Source organism: Balearica regulorum, chromosome 7, assembly GCF_011004875.1.
Source record: "Balearica regulorum gibbericeps isolate bBalReg1 chromosome 7, bBalReg1.pri, whole genome shotgun sequence".
Lineage (NCBI taxonomy): Eukaryota > Metazoa > Chordata > Aves > Gruiformes > Gruidae > Balearica > Balearica regulorum.
The window spans coordinates 26199896-26223280 of NC_046190.1; the positions used below are offsets into that span (position 1 = coordinate 26199896).

At 37.6% G+C, this 23385-nt stretch overlaps 1 protein-coding gene across 1 annotated transcript in view; it reads right to left on the minus strand.

Annotated features, from left to right (window-relative positions):
• The window catches only part of KCNMA1 (potassium calcium-activated channel subfamily M alpha 1), a 494552-nt gene that overhangs the window by 458629 nt on the left and 12538 nt on the right, over positions 1-23385 (minus strand). Inside the window, exon 2 of the mRNA XM_075757828.1 lies at positions 2332-2399. Coding sequence (XP_075613943.1) covers positions 2332-2399 — 68 coding nt within the window. The remainder of the gene's footprint in view (positions 1-2331; positions 2400-23385) is intronic.

Sequence of the window (23385 nt, forward strand, 5' to 3'; positions counted from 1 at the left end):
CTTTGCCTCAAGAGATTTTTCTAGCTTGTCATAAAAGACTGAAAGTGACATACTATCAGAGAGAGTTTGATACCTAAGCAATCCTGTTTCTGCCTTTTAAAAGGCTTCTACTTTGACTTCAAGACATTTGCAGTTGCAAGACATATTCTTGACCTTTTTTAATAGTTTTTAAGTATTCACGTCTTTAGTCACACTATGATCGACACTCTATGCTCAAATTCCAGCAGCAGCAACCACACATTAGCCACACTAGACACTCCCATCTTTTAGGCAAACAGATTTCCCATTTTTATTCTTTTATAGCTTCTAACAAAGGAGGGTAGGCACTCTTTCAAAATAGACCTCAATCTTTTAATATCAATGGGCCTCTGGTAGTGTCTAAATTAATTTGGACAGCAACCTCCTTCACCAGAGAGTCAATTCTAGACAGGGACAAAGCAGTTTAACTGCACTGGAGAGCAAACACATGGGAGCAGGGAAACAGTCCTGAACACCTGCCTGACCCTGCAAACCAGGCTACTATCCCTGTCTGTTATTGAGACAAAGAGGTTCAAGTACAGAGGGCAGCAGTTATTGCTGACAAGAACCATGAAGCAGGAGCCACTGCTTAATTCTGCTCTTTTGCCAGCACCAGCAGTGCTAGTCCACTCTTACCCATCCTTTCCACCTCCTTCCTCTTTTCGCTCCCAGCACAAACCACCAAGCCCCGCCCCATCTCTGGCCTTTCATCCCTAGGATAGCAAGCAAGAGTCCTGAACCACAGCATCAGACTACCAGGATTCAGGTACTGTCTCTCTCTTCCCTGACCTGGTCTCTCAGACCTTTTATTTTTATCCTCTTTTTTCTTGCCCCTTAGCTTATTCATTTCTAAACAAGTCCGCTCCAAAATTCAAAGTGGCAGTAACACACCACTTGCCCATCATCCCACTCTCCATCCTGCGGGTCTGTTACATCTTTTCCTTCCAATTGGTCTGTAAGCCACTCAGGCCAGACTGACATGCAATATTAAGTTTCTGTGCACTGATTAGACTATTGCTTCATAACCCTCATACAAATGCTTCTGCTATTAGATTTCATGCAAGTATTTTTATATATATATTTATTTTACCTCAAATGGAACAAGACACTATAATTAGAGAAGTTTTTAAACCTATTTTCTTAATAGGAGCAGTTTTAGTTTTCCAAATTACCTTCCTTTTTCTCTTCAGATCAGCCTTTCCCATCTTCCCATAAAGATGACCTTACCTTGAAGTTCAAGTGGTAATGATTCATAAGATGCACAAAGAATAAGCCCCTGGAAGCAATCTTCTCAAGACTAGTATTTTTGATTTCATTAATAGTCTCCTGATATTCAAGCATTAGCATTTAAGTGCTCTTGTGCAAGAGGTTACTGGTGGCTGTCAACTCTTAAGAAAGCTGGCACTGCTGCTATGATAGGGTTCTGTTCAAGCTGGCTGCATTTTTGGACAATTTTTTATCTCAAGCACTCCCATTACAATACATTAGCTATAACCAAGCCCAAAGCAGTATTCTAACATTTACTAAATATTCCTTGATACATTTCTGTAACAATATCATTTCAGATTATCTGTGTGTTTCTGTCTTGCTATACATTACATATGGGACTGATAACACCAGCTGAATTCCTCGATGGTGCCTGACTAGGAAAGGGCAAAGGCAGCCAAGGCAGACAGCTATGCCAGGGAACCGAGCTCAGAGCAAGCACCAATTACTGCGATGGAGGCCTTGACTCTCAGAACACAATGAAACAGGACAAGCTTGACAGACAATTAGGAATCCTGCTCTTCTAATCAACTCTGATCTTCTAATCAATCAAGAACTGAGCCAAATCCATCATCAGAATATGTCTGCTATCAACAGTTACATGGAAGAGACCAGCTTTGGACCAATAATCTGTACTATTCTCAATAAAATAAAATGCTTTATGAATAACCCACAATGACAATTCAAAAGATCACTGTATGCCTCTTGTGTTAGTGCTCCGGCATAGCCTTTCAGAAATTACCTAGTTAGCCTTTTGCTGATCAGATATAATCCACTTTCAGAGCAATCATGCACGTAAAGAAATGCTGTATTCTTAAGAACAAACTGAAGACAGCCACAACAGCAAAAAGATTCTTCTATGGCTGCTATGCTAGAGAGTAACCACTGCCACAGCCACTCCATCAGTGGTACTGGACCTAATACTTCTTTGAAATAACTGGAGAAAGTCTGAAGTTGTGAGGCAGTCACTTTAATTGCTTTTTTATACTTGCATGTTATATTATAGAGGAGCTTAATGGACTAGAGCATCCAGTCTGGCCATCTCACCTTGTTGCATTGGTGACATCTGGGTAATTTTCTTCAGTTTCCTCAAAGTCATGATTACGTGAGAGTCTCTGGTTTCATTTAAATAAATAAAAAAAAGAAAAAAAATCAACACACTTTTGCATCTTTATGACTTCAGGGCAAAAAACCTAAAAGGCTTATACATATGAAACACTAACCAAAAAAACCTAAAGTGTCTTTTGGATCTTGGTATTTTGGAGAAGCTGTCAGCATTTGCACACTCTGCTTCTCAAGGTAACCTGCAGAAAGTCAGTCAAATAGTATTAACAGAACCTGATCCAAAGGTTTAAACAAATTAACCAGCATGTTTTAGACTCCTCTCTTCAGAGGCTGACAGCAACCAGTGCTGGAAGCATACAACATTACCTTCGTCCACAACCAGTTCTTTGACAGCACAGCCATTAAGCGAACAGCACTTCACTCTCCCTGAAGTTACAACCTGCTTTTCTGTGATTAATATTTAGCTAATTCATTTTGAGGTGATGAAACACTGATCAAGTGTTCACTTTACAAGCATGCCTTCCCTTGTCTCACATTTCATAGGAAACTCACATTCACACCTGGTTTCTTATAAGGATCCCACAAGTACAAACTGTTCACGTATTTTGTAGTTCACAACGTCATGAGTCTACCACAAGGCATGCTCTTGACAACAGGAATACAGACAGTTGCATCATACTGTTTATATTAAGTGCATTTAACCCAGCCAGCTTCTTAGATCTCTTAATTCTTTGAATCTTTAAAGGACATAGTACATGCATGAGACAGTAATAGTGTGTAATTTCCTCCTCCTTAAATAGATCCACATGCCAGTGTGGCTACAGACTTCATTTTGTGTTTTCTTTGTTGGGTTGGTGGGGGTTTACTCATTCTGAATCATTATTTGATTCTTTTTTCACTGTTTTCATCACATCCTACGCTGGAATACTAGCTGGACTAACACCAATGACCTGCATATACCCACATATCTCCAAAAAGTATTCTTAAGGAAGCTTTAATAAGTATTGTTACATTGCATCCAAGGACGAAGAGAAGACATTCCACGGCAGCGCTGGTAAGGGACCTTGGACTCCTGACTTGCACTCCAGTGTCAAGACGTACCGAGAGCAAGAGCATCCCAAGTGAAACTGAAGGGCCCTAGTGCACGCAGACTTCCCACAGCATCAAAACAGTACCCAGAGAACAACCAGTTTGACCTGATAAGTGAACTCAAAGCAGCTTAAAACACAGTGAAATTAGAGCAACTCTATGTTAGTTCAGCTTTTCCAGTGAAGGCATGCTGAACTATATAAGCAGTTTCTTTTTAAAAGGGCTTTTTTTTTTTTTTTTAGAAGTCCTTTTATTCAAGCTTTTGGACAGCTTTAGAATCCCTGATTCTCAGTTACTGGCAGGAAACATAACAGGGACTATGGAGAAGCTCCTGGGTCCCAGCTTACACTGTACCCTCACAAGAACTAAGTTAGGGGAGTGAAAAGATGGGATGGCATTTGCACTGTGGCAGACATCCTATTCATAGCATCCTAAATTAGGATATTGGGGATATAATTAGTTAAGTTGCACTTTATATAAAACTAAATTAAACTGAGTTAAAAAGACAAAACCAAACACTGCTGTTTGAGATAAATTTCTAATTATATTCTAAATTTTACCCGGAACTTAACTAAATTAGCTCTTTCTTCTTTAAAATTGACAAAATCCTTCCAGACTCTTGCATTACCCACTTTTTCAGATCTGTAACACTAATGAAAAAGCACTCCTGCTCTAGAAAAATATGATTTGGCACTTGGTAAATATGATCCAGATTAAATTATCAATTCAAATCTAGCAGCAACAAATGAGAACCATTATCTGGCATCTGCCACTTAGTAGCCTGTGATAAGGTCAGTAGTTTTATTGTGGTCCTAGATGAAAAAGTGCTCCCAAAGAAAATACATCACATAAACAGTGATACTTCTTGTCTTCTAATACTCCAGTCTTGTACTTGCATAGAAGCCCATGGAAGAACATCAAACTGCAAAATCCCTTTCCGGAAACAAGTCTCATAATTTCTCTTAAATAAATGGCAATTCAGAGAAGAGTTGCAAGTGTCACTGGAAATGACCGCATGCCAGAGTTATTACAAAGCACATGTCAGTATTTCCCTCTTTCTCCTCTGTAAGAGCTTTTCATTTGACCTCCAGTTATGTGTGTGTGCATATATATACAAATGTGTGTCATGGTTGGTGGGGGTTTTTTTAACTAGAGTTTATGCAACAAGAATGTAAATGTGAACTCACCAGTTCCTTGTGATGAGTTTCAGCCTCCACTAACACTTCCAAAAAAGATTTCCTATCAGTTTACCTGGGCACAGAAACAAAGCTAAAGTTTGCATGCTGCAATCCCAATTCACTATGAAGTAGTGACAGGAAAAAAAAAATCACTACAAAAAATTAATGCTCTATGTCATTGAAAGTGTAAAGAAATTAACTCCACTCTTCCATTCTCTATCTTGTCTGTTTTCAAATAAAGTTTTATTAGAAATAATACTTCCCCTCCAATGATACACACATGGTGATCTCACACACATACACGTCCTGTGATTTTTTTCCTTCCATCTCCAGAAAAAAAAAATTTCTTCTGATATATAAAGAGCTGGAGATTTATTATGCTAGTCATTCAAAAAAGGCATCAGGTATTTTAAACAAGTTCTTTGAAATTCAAAAAAAAAAGGTGAGCTGTGATGATTGAGAAGTAGGATCAAAGGGAAAGAGGCATTTGTGACTCTGCTCATTTGTTTGTTGGGTTTGTTTGTTTTCAAAAAACATGAATTGTCTTTATTCTGTACAATTATGCTTAAAACCCAAACATTTTCTCCTTCAGCTTTCTCTTCCCAAAAACATTCAGAAGATGTTTAAGCATGGTGTTTCTGAACCCTACTTCAGAAGCAAGCAAGCTTAGTAGAATTAGCTCTTGCCTTTATAAAAAGGAATATCCCATATTACATTTTTATGTAAATAAAGCATATATATAAACTTACTCATATACATTTTATATATATAAGCCAACATATATACATGAACATAGATAAGTGAGCATGTATGTGTATATATATGTGTGTGTGTGTGCACTATGATACATGCTATGCTCATATCACCACCCTCAAAAGCACTTAAGGGTCACTACTCAAATATTAAAAGCAGCTGAAACAAAGTTCTACATTTCCAGAATCACCTTAAGGAAGCGTACAGTAAAGGGACTCTGTTCATCACCCATTCCCTCATTTTGCTGCCACAGGGAGAGCAGGTCCACTTGTCCTCAAGTATAACCCACTTGCCACACACGAGAGCCAGAAACTCTCTACTAATTATTTTGGCTAAATGTTTCAAACCAGAATCAGCTTACACAAGCCACAGGTGCTGGAAGAGCTGGAAGCATTACCCAGCTGCCTCTGAAACAGATGACTTTCAAGATGAAAGGGGCTTCCATCCAAGTGATGCAAAGCAGTATTTGGCACATTGCACACATACAAGACAATCACCACTACTGTCATCTAGATATTGAGCTCCCTTTTATTAGAACATATGCCATATGTCTGGCTAAGATGCAGCACACTTCATGAATGGATCTTCTCCGTTCTGAGAACTAATTCCTAATCATATAATCATTTCATTTAAATAATGCCTATTCAATTTTAACAATAATTAATAGACATATTTGATGTATCACACATTCAAGACTTCCCATCTCACCATAAGGAAAACCCCAAAACTCTATTAGTTTCTTTTACCTAAAGGGGATAACTTCCATCAGCATCTCATTTAACAAGCTATTGGAAAGCTGCCTTGGAAACTGAAAAAAGCATCAGTATTGCCACTCATTAAGAAGCAAGTCCAGTATACTCTTCAGACTGCTCTTCTAGCAAAGTGTATCAAGTGAATGCCACTATAGATTTTAAATATGCCTGCACATTAAGAATTTGGAAACCACCATGAAGAAAGATTGCAGAGACACAGAAAGCAAGCCTCCTATGGATCGAGTCTTTGTTAAGAATGGAAGATTCCCCACTGAATGGGACAAGGGACAAGCAACATTATTACAGAAACAACACTGCTGCACTGTGAATTACAAAGAACAAATGAAGAAGTTGGGGGTCTGTATTTATCTGGCCAATTCTCTCTACTTAAGAAATTCTTGTCCCACCTGTTTTCTATTTTAATACAGATTTATGTATGCATTATATCATCTTTTGTATTTATCACCATTTATATAATTTTTAATCAATCTTATACTAAAATTTCTTAGAGCAAAAATTTATATATCATCTTTGATTTACTCTACTAAACAAACAGATAAAACATAGAACATAGCTTCCTTCCCCTCCTTCAAAAGGTCAGTAAGTCAACCTCCTAGATATCCACAGCACCTTATACACCAAAATCTCAAATTACTTTACAAACTTCAAGTGTCATCCATCTTTTAGAAAAGCCTTCTACAGGCAGGTACCTGGCCAGACAGATATGACACCTCTTTAAAAAAAGCAAAAGTCTCAAGAATTAAATAGCAAAACTCTGTGCCTCTTGCAAGTACATTTTCTTGTAGCTGGACAGAACAACTTACTCAGGTTTAAAACACTGGCCCAGAACCTTACAGTCTATTCTATAGAGAGGTGTTGATTTTTTCACTAGCTGAGGTTTTTGTTACCAATACTCATCATTCCACAAACATTAAGACTGGCACACACAGACTTTTGGTGGAGTTCTTGGTGATTCACCACCACATACATACTTTCCACTCAGAAATTTTTGTTGGTGGGGCTCCTGTGACTCACCTCCAACGCACTTTCTTCCCCATCATCATGGTCCCTTGGTGGAGCGTTGGTGATTCATTAATGCACGGCCAGTCATCTTAACTCAAGCAGTTTGCCAGATGACTACATTGTGACTTCCACTTGCTGAGTGTTCTTCCACACCAGTCTGTGTCTCTAGTAGGTGAGCTCTGAAGACAGAGCTGTTCCACTATTACTCCCATGAGTCCAGTCCTTCCTAGTTTTGCCTTGTTCTACTATTTCTGGGGGCAAATAGAACACCTTTCTTTGGTATTTAATCCACTTTCCATACAGCCAGGTAACTACAGATAACTAACAAAAGGAATGCTTCAGAAAACTAAAAGCACTGTGAAGCCACTTCCCGACAGCCCATTAGGCTGAATCCCAGCACCAGGAACAGAATATCTCAGCTATAACATTACAAAGTTAATGATGCTAACTACAACTACTACTACTGTCCAGCAGTACACACTTTGTGCTCACTAACTATAGACTTATTCCCTAATATACAACTAAGAATCAGTTCTGCTTGGGATAACTATTTTTAAACAGTAGGAAGGAATCTTGATGCAGATACCAGGATTTCCCCCCCCCCCCCATTTAGAAAAACAAAACACACACACAAACCTCACAGACAGAAAACTCCTAGAAAGTTCTCCAAAAACCTGTCCTGGAAGAAAACCAGGAATAACTCTGAAGAGGCAGAAGCACAGGGCATACATTCAGAATATGTGAAAGTGTTTGAATCCATAAAGTGCTGCCCATACATTACTCCATACATATTTGAATATAACAAGAATTATGCTGTTTGTAACTAATATCGCTGCTGTTACGCAGGACATTCCTCACTACCCCACTCTCCACCCCCAAGGTTCAAGATTTGTGATTGATTGTATTTTGGCCAACCCAGTGAAGATATAAAAAAAGGTGCTGAAAACTCCAGAATGGAAAAGAAAAATAGGCCTGTAGTGACAGTTAAAAATATGTACAGGGAAGATTTTTAGGACTCCAAATTATTAGTAGAGATCACTTTCTCCCTTGGTATCCTGTCATGACAAGCTTTCCCCTTGCCCTGTGTTTCCAAATGGCCTTCATATGGAATAAATAATTTAAATGCATAAGTATTAGCTACTTAAGTCCTTTCAAAAAAATGTTTTCAGTTATTATTATCTATGACATACTGCTTATTTTTATCTCAGTTGAAAAAGTGAGACTACATATCAAATCTCTAACACCCTGTTCTACATTCTGCTGTACTTAAGGTTACAAGCATCAGTCATCAGTTCTTTCCTTGTTCCTTGCTCATTTATTCAATAAAAAAGTCTAAACAGGTAGCACGCTCTGTGCTGCTGTCACCGGTGAAGATTTAAAGCCCAGGTAAAGATTTAATAAAAGTCCCCAAAAAATAAATACTTATGTCTTATGACTTTGGTTGTAGTCCTCCTTATGTCCTTTAGTGAGAAATTGATGCTATTTAAGTAACTTAAGAATACTGTTTCTTTTCCATCATCTGCCAATCACTCTTAGCTTAGATTAGCAATTACTTCTACACACATACAGATCTCCTCCACAGGCCTGAAATGCTACAAGTCTCTCTCAAATACTTCCAGTTGGTTTCCAAAAAGTAGACCAGCCTACAAAACCAGCTAGGATTGCATGCTGTCTGCAAAAATTCCCAGATCTCTTACTTCCATGACTTTTGGAAAGATAATTTATTTAAAAGTCATTCACATATTTCCTATTACTGTTAATTTATTGTCTCAGTAAGTTTGCACTTCTACACTTAAAATTACTGATCTGCAAAAAAAAAAAAAAAGGCATAGAAATAGCAAAATGATTATGCTATATGCTGCTAATTACACTATCACTTTGAAACAGAAAAGTGTACAGGCATATAGGGAGGAAGGCCTTTTGTGTGTAGTTTTGTTGTGATCGTGGTGGTTTCTACAGTGTAAAGCCTTATATCCAGATTAGCATCCCCATAACCGAATTGCTCTTCCAAATCACTAGAACCAACCATTACATCTTGGAGAGTGAATGTATCAGTGACTGCAGACAGTAGAAGAGTTGCCAGCAATATGACCAGAAAGATGTATGACCACAGTTAAAAATACCCACCTCACACACCCCTCTAACTACAATAGACTGCAAATGGAAAGATATGCAAAAATAAATAGCCCACAGGAAATACAGAGCAAGAACTTGTACAGCAAGTTTGAATAAAACAATAGATGTTTTTAAGTTATCTTTATTCCATTTCCACCTAGTTATTTCTTCATGTTTTGTACCTAGGCAAACATTTTAGGCCAGAATCCCTTAGCCTGAATTATACAAGAACCTCTGAGGTATATGAGAATTTACCATTTGGTACACAGAGAACCAGGCTATACAGACACTACCAAAAAAAAAGGCAGCCCTGTATCACCAGTTACTTGGTTTTCATAGCTTTACCCAGCATATCTTGTGTTATGACAGCTGCAAAATCACCCCATTACTCAGCCCTCTCCTCCCTGCTCAGCATTACATCTCTGTTTGCCTTTTGCACACATCCATTCACACATGCCCTGCTACACTGGCAAACTCTGAAGGTCCATATTAGCTGTGGTGCTAGTACTTCTTTTTTCCTCCCCTCCCTCAGAATCAAACTCACATCAGTCCATCTCCTTTCTCTTCAGTATTAGCAGTACTAGCCTGCATCCTCCGTATCACTTGTTTCAGCTACAGAACTTTCAACTGCCTCGCATCATCAAACCTAGCCCACATCACTAAGAACTCTCTTCTCTTGCACTAGCAGAAGTCGGGGGTTGATCACACTCCCCTTATACAACCATATATCATCTTCACGCAGGTCTTTCCTCCCACTGTTGCCTTTAGCTACCAGATACTTTAAGTCATTAGAAGTCGCAAGAACTAGCAAAAGCACTCAATGTCAGATAAACCCTCCCTGCACTGCACAGTGCAACCAATGGTAGTATTATCTGAGTTTGGGATTTAGCAATAGAAGAAATTTTAAAAAGGTGTAAAGAGTAAAATGGGAAGGATTTTAGAGCAGAAAACAGAGTAACTAAAAAAGGGGACAGGGTGAGGAGAAGAACCTTCACATAAACAGCAATTACTCCCTTTAGGCAGAGGCTCAGAGAGTAACTTTGTACTAATACAATTGGGAAATGCAACTTTCAGTATTGTTTAACTGCATTGTAACTGTAAGCAGTTACATTTATTTCCTCACAACTACATAAGCTAAATGGGGGAATTAGAGCCACATATTTTAAAATAACTCAAAATGTTTTAGAATATTCATTAGGCAGCTGCGTAAATCCTGTCTCCTGCCACTCTCCTGATCACTCCAACAGGAAATGCCACTCTGTTAGCTGACACTTCTGCAAAGCGAATGTGAGATTGTATCGACAGCAGACGAGTCAGTGCAAACCTCTGACTCAGGGCCCTGCCACAGCTACAACGGCTGCCTCAGCAGTAGGGCAGCAAGGAATCAAACCAAAGGTAGAAAAATCACAACTTGCTCTCCCTGCTGTTTCAAAAATCTGACTCCAACAAAACCAGGAATTCATCTTAAGAGTGTTCAAAGGGGTCTGGTATGCTTTGGTGCCTACAATATGAAGGTCTTGACATGGATGCATGTATATCCAATGCCAGAAGTGCAAGAACAGAATAATAATTCTCTTCCAAAACAGAAACATCCAGACTTAATGTTTTTACTTGCAAGAATTTCATGATCCTCAAGAAAAATAAACGGAATTATATATACTTGAAGGTTTCTCTAAAATTTGGAAGTTTACATTCTTTCCACGTCATTATGGTTATCTTGTTTATTCTACCTAAGTTAATCCTCATGTGTCATATTACACAATTTTGTTTGCCTCTAACACAAATAAAACAACGTTTGAGCCTCAAAATGTATAGTATGCCAGAAGAAAATTAGTTTAGTATTTACCTTTATATTGCTCTGATTAAGTTGAGTCCTCTTGGGCAACATTTATGTTTACTGCACCTGCCCTGTAGATTAACTCCCTATGGTCATAAGCATCATTCTTGAATATAAGAGGCAGTGAGGCATATAGTGATCCTTAAACTTGCCCATCTGTTGGTACTTCACTTGGTATAGTTTTAAGTTCTCTAAAACATCTCTGTAAGAGTCACTTTCAGTTTACTTAGGTAAAACTAAACAATACATAAAACATTTAAGTGAAAGGATAAAGCCTTAAATGAAAAGAGAATTAAGGGTGGTTATGCACCACAGTCAATTATGCAGTCAAAATATCCCGTAGCAGCTTTGCCAACGTTCAAAGACAAACTATCTCTTCATGGAGGCACCGTGCAAGTGCATAACATTTAGATAATTTAAAGTAAAATAGCCTTTTTCCATTTAAGTCTTTTCAAGAAAAATTGGGAAAGATTGAACTTAAGACACAGCATAAGTCATTATATCAAAATGGCCATCACAAACATGCCAGCTTTTCACATCCCATCTCTTGATGTTCACCAACTGCACTTCATCCCATCGTTGTTGGTTATGATGAGTATAGAATGTGCACGTTGTTCAGACCCAAGGAACATCCTTCTAGGTTCCTGCAGGGAAGTCCCAAGTCTGGGTTTCTGAGATAATAAAAAGGTAACAGAAATAACACCACACTTCACTTACCAGACATTATCTGTCATAAATTGTTATCTTCCTATATAAAGCTGGCAAAAAAAACCCAATTAAGATGCTTTTAACAATATAGAAAGGAATATTGAATAATGCCAATAAGAGATCAGACTCCACAGAGCTTGTTTTTTTAATCTTGCTTGAGAAAGGTTACACTTCCATGTCTCCTGAAAGCCAGAAAGAAGCTATCCTTCATAGTCAGGTTTACCAGAGTAAAATGACAATATTTAACATATTTTGTTGCATTTTGTTAGGACTTTTAATTACATCTCCCTCAAAGTAGAAACTCTGAAGTTAGAAAACCAGTTGAAAAATCTAAGAGACAAAATAAACATAACAGCAATGATAGTATCGGAATTGTTTGGATTCCATTTCAAAACCAGAAAGAACTCCAAATACAATCAGTAAACTGTACAAACCATGCTAATTTTAGATTACCAAACACAGTCCCAACTAGATGAAATTTTCTAGCTAGGGTTTAGATTAACAAAAATGCTTGTGCACAATAAACCAGGTAATCCAGGAATTTCTGCATTATAGCTGCACCTACATCCTGAAAGTCTTTAACATTGAGACTGCACTTTCCAAGTAAAATACTAGGATTTCACTGCAAAGTCAACCATAAACCAAGAGCTGAATGGTGACAAGAAAAGCATAGTCTAACTGTTAATATTATTTATACATGCCCTTTCAGGGGCAGTATTTTTCCAAAGCAAATACATAGGGCACAGATTATTTATAAAGAGATCCCCAGTTTCAAACATACTTTTGAAAACACATCTGTGCAGTTCTCAAGTCTTTAGCTAACATCTTTCAGTGAAGCATAAACCTAAAAGCAAGGGTCTCAGCTATTTTCCATCCATCCATGCTGGACAAGGTGGACTTATCACATATAATTATGTGATATATAATTAAGCAAACTTAATTTAGACAGTGCCAGTTGGCATACAGGCAGCGTTACAGAACAACTCCCCGAGCAGGGCACAGCTATGGCAAAACACACTGCCCAACGCACTGCATTCCCAGAGGGGCTGAAAACCGACAAAAACACCATACCTGTACCTTTAGCCTTCTTCTACTGCTAAGATATTCCTGCAGGAGTGGAAGTTTCCTGCAATGATGAATGTTGGTCACTAGCAGACTGTGGTCAAAACGCGCTTACCATCTTGAACCAGATTCATATTTGAGGTAGTTGTGTTTTGAACAAATTAAAGACCAGTCCAGGCACTCAGATTTCTTGTTTTCTCAATGTAACTGTGTGTGGTCTCAGAACTTCACTCTCATTAACCCAGAAGGCTTGGGGGGGGGGGGGGGGGGGGGGGGGAATGGCCAAATATCTCAAGACAAGTTATCAATTTAATCATATTCAGCTACTTAGTATTACCACCTTCTTTAAGTAAGGCTGCATCCCACCACCCCTTTAATTAAGCACCTTCAGTTCCCATTGCACTACCATGTCAGCCTGACTGAATGCAGAAAACACCAAAGTTTCTCAGTAGAGACAGTTTGAGTTACACTGAGTGCCACAACTTAACTCTGCCTCAGACTTGGTATGGATTTTGCGCGACACTAGTAAGCGAGCTATTAGAAATAACAACTATAAGTTTAAAAGCTAATAATATCTCTCACATTCATCACAAATTAAACAATAATATACCATTTTACTGTCCCACTAAAACCAGCAGTAAAAGCTGTAACTTCATCCATGAAGTCACGCTGTGCTGTGAAAGAACTCAATGGAAGCACACATTTGCACATTCTTTTGCACACGCAAAAACTTCGTTATGTGGGGCTACAGTTGCTAGAAGCACCGATATTTTACCTTTTGGTCTCCACAGAAAAGCAGATGCCACTACCCCAAAAGTATTACTCTGGGAAACAGGGGAGGAATTACATTAGTCAGCTGTTTTGGGTGCATAGGTATGCTGAATAGCCCAGTTTCTAGAGGCTCAGAATACTTGGAGACCTACAGTTAAAGCTTTAGTTTCCATGCTCAGAGCCTTAAATGGAGTTGGGAGTGATGCTGCCATCTGTGATTCACTCAGAAAAAGTGCTCAAGACATTAAGGTATAAATCTCATCTGTGTATTTTACATCCTTCTACAGCTGCAGCATCTGCCTCCCCATTGTGACCCAAGAATTTCCATATAGTAAGGCTCTACAAGGCAAGTTCTGTAACTATCATTCTTTTATACCTAAGATTTTTTTAAAAATATATTATCTACCTTTCATCTCTGAAACCACAGCTCTTTAAAGATGTAAAGCCTGTGCCTAAGTAAGGGTCAAGGTTTGATTTTCATTCACCCTGTGCTTATTTTGTCCAAGTGATACTGGTGGTAGATTCACAGAAATAGATGGAAATCTCACATGGAAAAAGTCTTTAAGTTATGCAGCTCTCCAACCTACCAGTTGCCAGAAAATGTGACATTTGAATCAAAAGACATACCAGACTTCCCAATTACCTTACTTAGAAGTAAAAGCAAGTAAGGCATTTATGATTAATAGAGGAAAAAGATAACTGCAATGTTTGTATTCCAGTGTGAGATCACAGCTGTGCCAAGCTCATCTGCTTCTATTAAAACTCCAACCATCTAGCAAAGCTGAGATAGCTGCAAGTACCAATCTGGCATCATACAGGTTTCTCTTCTTTCCATGATATACTATATTCTTACCTTCTTTCCTAAAGCTTGACTAAAACCAAGCAATTTTCTTCATGCTTTTATCCTGGAATTTACACAAGTCATTTGTATTTAGGAAGCCCTTTCATCAAAAGCAAACTAAAAAAAAAAAAATCATCCTCATACTGCTGTCCTTACAAAGGTTATAAAAGTGTCATTTAAAAGCTGAGTTTCCAAGAGACATACAATGATTACATAATTTCAGCTTCCATTTTTACAAAGTACACTTCTGGTTCCTGTGGTGGACTTAAATTACCCTCATTTTACTACATACGATATTTGTTTCCTTTAGTATCCGAGGCCTGTCTTAAAAAGTGGAAGTTTCACAGCAGTTCACTGGCCCTCAAATGCTCTAAAGAAACATAAATGGCAATCTATTTAAGGAACTGCTTTTCTAACACCAGAGAGAAGTATTTTGACTTTGGATAGAATGAAAAATTCCCACTAAAGTCAGTGAAAGAAGTGTTTGGGTGATAAATCAAGACCAATAGTGACATACCACAATCTTTTCCTATTTACACTGGATAAAAAGAGGGCACTGGACACTGACCAAGCAAATGTAAAAAGAGTTCTTTTTTCTAGCAACAAGCTTCCTACAGTCAATCCAAGTCTCCCGCTCTCTTTACCACAATTAATCATCCTGAATGATGCGGTACCTGCTGAGTTTTTTCCCCTCTCTGCTCCTCATCTTTTAGGACAAACTCCTCTAATGAAAACACTCCACCCCACAAAGGCTCATAGCTGCTATTCTTCAATCCTTTTCTGCTCAAGTTTTCATCTCTTCCTTGCACAGGCAGCAAGAAGAAAAGCTGCTGAATTTCCCTGTGTATCACATTTTATCCTTCTATAAATCAGGACTGTAACCAACATTATTTCTGATATTGTGGGGTTTATTAAAGCCTGAAGAATATTTTCAGGCCATTCCTTGTGGCCATTCAGTACTCTGCCTTCCCTTTCCAAGCCTAGACCGTTCTCCAGCCTCCCACACAAGTGCTGTATCCCTCCAGTTTCGGGGATGTGGGATATGCACATTCTTTGCCTGGATGACTTTTATACCCTGCTGCTAGAGCAAACCTCCCTGGATCTCAGTTTTCTGCAGGCAGGATTTTGTTGTTCTTCCTCCTCTTGAGCAAGTTTGCACAATATACACATTCAGAAGAGCAGACACAAGAATACTGAAGAAATGTGATCTTAATTGTGCAATATAGACAAAGGAAGCCTCCACACAAGCAGAAGGGGCAGAGGTTATGGGATACAAAGAGGATAAGAAATAGATACAGGGGTGGAGAAATGAAAAATGTTTTGTAGGCTCTCATGTGGTCCAACATTTCTCATCTTTTTTTCTTTACTCCCTAAACCTCAACTTTCCATCAAAATACAGAACTAGTTATTTTCTAGGTTCATTCACAATGCTCAGTAATTATATATGTCCATTTTACATTTGAGGTTAAATTTGAGCTTCTTGCCAAATTTCATTTTGGGTAAACACCTTTGAGTACCTGAAGCCAAATTTGTGTTAAGTATAATATTCTTTGCTCCTCTTTATTTCCTGGAGTGCTTCCATGTGCTCTTACACAGCTGCTATGCTCCACTTAACTGATGACTGATGTTTTTCACACCTATACACATTTTTCCCTGAGATCTATTGTTGCCCAGCTCTAACCTCCTACACTAAATTTTAGCAACTGCTGTTGCATCACATGTGGATGTTTTATATCTATATTTTATAGTGATCCTAAAACAACTAATTAAACATGTGCTGTTTGACATCACTTTGCAGGCACTCTCTCAAACTTAAAAAAACGGAATAAAAATATAGCTACTTAGAATTTGAGACATCTCTCCTAAACTTCTTGGACATGTCTTCCTGTTTCAATACAAATGTTCTTTAAAGGAAAATAAAGAAAAACAGGAAGTTATCAGAGCTCAATATGAAATATCAAAAAAAATTCAAGCATCATATAATCCTCCATTACCCTTCAGGATCTGTATGTAGCTAAAAATAAAATACTGAGTTACAGTATTTCTGATACTATAGAATGCTAGTCCCTGTAAGGCATATTTAGTACTTTTGTTTGTGGTTTGTTTTGACACACACACACCCCTTCTTTAATTATTCATCTCTCTGGAAAATTTCAGTTAGCCCAAGATTCTCTTTAAAATGAAGAAAAGATTTCATCTCTGAAAACAGTCTCCTCAAGGGATCACAAAATCCCTGGCATTCCTGGGTTTTTAAACTCATTAACCTCCTTACAACTGTTATCAAGGGACTTTCAATACTTAAATAACTAAACAGCTAACACTTTCAAATGCCAAAATGTCACCGATGACAATGAATGGCTTTGGACCGGGAGTGCTGGAAAGCTGCCAGTTCTGGCCAAGGGTTTGCTGAGTTTAGGTTGAATTCTTGGACTGGATTCTAAATCCCTGTAGTTGAATTTCAGGCTTCAGCACTGACCCATTTGTATCCCTAACAGTAATAAACTATGCAGTTAAGAATTTCATACTGATTTAAGAATCTCAGACAGTGAGGTTCAATATGAACGAAGAGTTCTCAGAACACCACAGAACAAGTCTTTCGGTCCTAATCAGATAAAAATGACTTATGTACAAGTTCAGATTTGATTTGACTAAAAATACTTGCTAGACGCATTTAAAAAAAATGAACAAGAACACTTCTGAACCTACAGAATGTTACTTCTCTTCAGGAATGAGGAAGATAGCTTTATTAACCTCTACCACCACAGTTCCCAGGAAAGACCTTCAGCCAGACAGCCCAGCGTAGAGGGCCTCTGCAGGACTCCTTCACCAAAACCTGCACAGAGCTGAACTTCAACTTGGTAACTGTCAGGGAAATTGTTGTTATAACAACAAAACTTACTTTAAGTCCTTTTATTATAATAAGGCTTCATGCCAAAGTGAAAGGATGACCTCTAACAAACAATGACTGAAGAAATAAAAAAAATTAGAAACCCTACAACTCTTTGGACCAAGTAATATACAGGCTGTGAAGGAAGATGCACTGAAGGCTAGATGGATCTCCACAACCACACCCTACAGTCCTGCAGGCAGATTGTGCTTTATTCCAATTCCTGTACAATGCATGCATTATCTGGAACTTACCATGTACCCCCAAGGCCCCAATACCATTAGAAGAACTCCAGAGGGACTTGTATACAAACATGTGCTGGCACTAAGTAGCATGTTACAATGTATTACTCTGAGAATGCATCACCTCTGTGTGATATTCATTCAAAATAATCCAACAGACAACACAGGAGAAGGTATTTGTCCCTAGCCACAGAATAGCTCCTCTTTGCAAAAGGAACGGGGTACAGGGTGAATAGAGGAAAAGGGTGGGTAACCTAATTGGTGTCTGGCTGCACAAATAGTGGGGATTTTATGTCTATGATGATATAAGTACTTCATTTGAAAATGACTCAGACAAAAAGAAGTGTTTAGCTACTAAAGCAGAAAAATAAAACTGCTGGGAGTGGTGAACAAAAGCAGTACAGCACAGCTTTTCATACGGCATCTCTTAATACACTGTATCACAGTACCATAATTTAGATGAAGGATAAAAGCAAACTAAAAAGAAATACTAAATGTGCACTAATAAAGTCCTCTGAATGGCTTTGGCCGTACATTTACCAGTTACATCTGTATAAATGCCAGACACAAAGGTCCAACTAAGAGAGCACTGGGCTCTGGATTAAAATCTCCAAAAGTATCCAAGAATAAAAGTCATTCCAGGTAACGTTCATCAAAAGCCTGTGGATATTTCATAAAATTTCACTCTGGATTTATATAAACAGCAGTTCCCAAGAAGCACTTACACACTTATGAAGTATCATTAGTGGCTGTGGTAAAATAGTACAGTACTTCTTGTTCCATGCACCCACATGTAGAAGTTTTAAGAAATTAAATCACTGTTTTATTTGAAGTGACCAAAACTTACTTGTTGATAACTTCTAAAATCAATTTCTACCAGTAACTGCATTCAGAGAGAAAGCATTAGCTTTTTTTTACCTCTTTGCTGCTACTATCACTGTGTAAAAATATTATAAGAATTTGGTTAGCCTCAGTTTTTTACCACAAAAGGATAAGGTAGAAAACTTCTGGTTTAACCATTAGTCCAGTCACTATATTTTATGTACCTACATAATGAATGTTTACTTCTTCAGTTCTATAGTAACAGAGTTTCTTCCAAACCGGATAAAAGGACCACATTGTACAGCACCAAGGTAATCAGAAAGCCATCTGGATAAATTAAGAAACAGTTAAGGTGTAATTTCTCACTCAAGCTAAGCACTCACAGCTCCAGCTGAAGTCAGGCTGCAGACATCCAGCACTCTTGGAAGCCCAAGACTTCAGAGCTCCTTTAAACCACAGGGCACCGCTTATTTCTGCTAGGCTGATCAACCAGCTCCAACCTGGAAGCCTCCTTCCTGGCCTAAATCTATTTCTTATCTAGCTCAGCTCATGCCAAGATGATCCATGAAGTACTCATTAGATTTATAAAGAGGGCAATGGGAGAAGAAAGCAAGCTATTTAATTTTCTTGTGGACAAAAAAAATTAATGAAGGCACTTATCTTCAAAGTAAGACTGCTACATTATATCGTGATTTAACGTATCATGCATTTTTCAACTCAATTGATGAACACCATGGAGCAGCAAAGTTTTGAGTGACATTAAGCATTAGCCTGCCATGTATTTCGCAAATAACTATTTCAGACCTCTCTTTGCGAGGCAGAATAGCCTGGGATATATCATCAATTGCTCACGTAAACATACAGAAACAACATCAAACCTTCTCTGACTTGTGGTAATCAGTCTTGCCAAAACTCTGCCACTAATCAGGAACTACGAATTACGCTCCATACAGCAAGAGGCCTCCACATTCTAATCTTCACCTCTGGGGAAAAAAAATAGTAATTTCCAAACATGGAATTATAGTCTCTATGTAAGATTTTGCCATGTATACCTCATTCTGTGTTGAGAGCACAGACATCGGATGAGATGAAAGAAAACAGCATTAAAAAGCTAAGTCCAAAGCCACTGCACTGAAGAATTAAGTGAACTCTATAACAGACCAACAGGCACACTGACAAAGAGAACAGCGTAGGAATGGCCTAGAAAGGCATGAATGCACCAAGCACTTAAAAAAGTTATGTAATAGTCAACATTTTTTTCACTGTCTTCTCACAGATCAGCTACTTCTGTGATGTATATTGCTCTCATCTTGCCACTTCTTTCTTTCATTCCAGTCTTGAAAAGCTGTGTTAAATTTCCCAAGGGCTCATCATTCAGTAAGTATGCCTGTTACAATGCCTCTCTGCTATAATAGCTATCCTGACAAGTAAAAGACAACATTCTTAACAAGTCTACAATTATATTAAAATAGAAGAATTACTAAAAGCCAATGCAACATATGAAACATCTGACCACAGCCTTTTATTGTCATTTAGCTGCTAAATCCTTCCTTATTGTCATCAATTGATTTGAGGGGAGTTGTAGAGTTTATGGTATTTCTACAAATGAGAAACATTTAATTGCCTATTCTTGCATGCTTTTCACAATCTACTACAGACATTAAAATGAGCATAACACACTTATTCTAATAGAATAGCACACTGTAAAAACGTCTACCTTGGTGTAACCATCCATAAAATATTTGGTCACATTCACACATATAAAAAGATGTATTTTATACATACATATTACTATAGCCATACACCAGGAATAGAAGCATTCAGAGAATACAGCTGGGCAGAGAGTAGAATTGATGGATTGCATAGAATTAAGATCAACAAATTAACTTCTATATAGAGAAGGAACTCCCCAAAACTATAAAGACTTGTCAAAATAAGATTCCTGAAAGAAAAGTGTGAATCAAGCTATTAATTGGCTTTGGTTTTGACTTTACAATATGAAAGAAAATACAAGACTAAAGTCAAATATTTATTTCCTATCAAAAAACAAAAAAAGGAAGAGAGTTTCAGTATCATCTCTTACCTTCCCCCAGTTAATAAAATCCAGTTAAACTGACAGTTTTGTATATATTCCAATTTTGGCAGAACTCTATTTTTCTCTAAAATGGATTTCAATTCTCTCCACTATGATAAGACAACCAACATTTATGTAATCTCACAAGCCTCCTAGAATCTTTCACTTGAAAGTTGCAAATTCAAGTGAGACAAATGAGACAAGCTCCTTCCAATCTTCACGTGAAATATTCTTGTCCTGCTTTGTTGGGGTTTTTTTTAAACTACAAAAAAAAGTGAAACTTAAGCAGCAAGAAATATAAGCACAGAGGATGCTGAAAAAGTTGATAGATGCAGATGAAATTTGACTTAAAGTAATGAGATTTATATTTATTTTTTTTAAGCTGGATAAAGATCTAGCTACTAAGCTCCTAAGTTTACAAAAAACTCTATGGCCTACTTTCTCTGCTTACTTTAAAGTCACACCAAAAGGCCCAGGCACCTGCCCTGCCCTCATGAAAACACATTTCCCCAAAGTCCATGCATTAGAAGTCTTCTCTCAGACACACACTCTGTAACGTAGGCAATGACACAGAAATCATGTCTAACTGGTGCCATAATTAAAACAGAACGTGTGCTAAGGAGCCCTGCCAAACTACAAACCCTGCACTGCAAACAGACACCGTTCTTTAATCCCTTCATTGCCATTTCTTTCCTAATCTAATTCACTTCTTCCCAGCATTTATACTGTTTACCTTTCACATGCCTCCCAAATCAGGTAATACAATTCAATTTTTACAGTCATTTTTACATTCCTATTCCCAGTGATGCAATGACTACATTGCAAGTATTGCAGAGAACTTAAAGAATAAGGTAATTTCAGCAACAAAAGCATCTGCATGGAGATTTTGTATTCTTTTTACACAAACATAAATTTGGGGGCAAAATACAGTTGGCAGCATACCTTTCACGATTTTTAGTTTGGATGATAGCTTTCCAAATTTTAGAGATAAACCATTTTTCTGAAGTAGTGACTTTGTTTCATTTTGTTTTAAACAATATCAGCCTACTTCTTTTCAAACAAACCTATACAGGGAATTGTATCCTGTTTATAAGATGGATTAAGCACACTTGTCTTAATAGTGAAAACCATATTTTTTTCACAATGCAACAGAAACAAGCATTTCAGGCTATCGCATTAAGCCTTTGACTTAAACAGAACACTACATAAGAAGTAAAAAGTCCAATACCAAGATTAGTCTTCTGCTTCTGTGTCACAAGTTACATTACGGGTTATATAATACACTATATGTTTATTCTGGCTCACATTCTTTCACCTCTTCTTCTCCTCAGCATTGCTAGCACTACCAGATGGGTCCATTTTAGATTTAATTAGTTTACCCCATCTCCTACAATTTCAAAGAAGTAGAGCACTTACAAGAACCCTGGCTCTTTCCTTTCTTGGATACAGAAAAAGAATCCAGACACCGAGCAATTTTCCTTTTAAGAACAGAATACAACATTCACAAATAAATATCTGGGGAGAACACGTGTTGTTCAAAGAAGCTAAAAATAGTACAATCAACAAGTATATGTTTAACTGGGAACCTTCCTAGATTCTAAAAGTAACATTATTCTTTAAATCCAGTGTGGATATGAGTACTCAAAAACCTTTTTTTAATGGCAATGGAGAAAGTATATTCAAAGTGTCTGCATATAGATAAAGTGAACATCATACATTGCATCCTGAACTAAACAGGTTCCCTTCTTGTCAGTCTGCATTCCCTCCACCATATTATTTTTCTATTCTTAAAAAATTCCTCAATACACTACAGTTAATTTCATTTCATCCTTATTTTGGATTATTTATTGTTATTATTATTTTTATTCTCTGCTTATTCTCTATGTATTTTTATGTAAAAAGTAAATCTTCAAACTTAGAACAGCACAGCAAGTTTTAACCACCTGTAGTTCTTCTAAAATAGCAACTGCTGTAAACAGACTTACAAACCATGTTCCCTTTGTAAACCTAGCAAATGAGGCAAGTGGATGTATATTAATGAAATCACCTGCTTATCTAGGTTGCTTTATACCAACTGGGGCAAACCAGTTCTTTCACAACCATCCTCCTCTCCTGGCTTTTTCCTTATTATCTGCTTTCAGATCATAAGATGCATGAGGCAGAGGATCGCCCCTTTGTCAAAGCTGGTAATAGGATCTGGCATAACTAAGCCTGCAAAACCCCGTGGCCTCTGAATACTACAATAATAAAAATAGTTCAGATAGACCTTTTAAGTTGTTAAGTCCAATTTTGAATACACGACGATCCTTGTATAGAGTGGAACATTTTAAAACCATATCCTAGACCCCTAGTAATGAATTTTCCCACTTGCAGAAAATACTGCAAGCTTTTCAGCCCTCTAAAAGGGACTTAAATGGTGCAGAAGCATTGGCAGCACAGGAATTAATTTTGCCTCAAACATACCAATATGAGACATAAACCAGCTTACAATGAGTGCTGCCATCTCTCCAAAGCCTGTCTCCATAATGGATACCCTGCATCTCTCCTGATATTAAAACATTTTCATAAAGTTTTAGCTCCAAGCATCACACAACTACACAAGAATCTCAAAGTTTTCACCTTCAGAAGTCTGGTGAAATGCTTAAAAAGCATCAAGACTACATAACTTAGTCAGAAGCCTGAGGCCAAAAGACAAATAGAAACAACCTATACTTAGATTCTGAAGAATCTGATATAAGGATTTTTAATGCTTTACATCAATGTAGCATTTTCTACAGGATCTGCACTAAATTAAACCAATATTTTATTTTTTTTTTTTTGAGGAAGAGAATGAACTAATACCTTAGTCTCACATTATATTCTTTTAAATTATTAGAAATGAG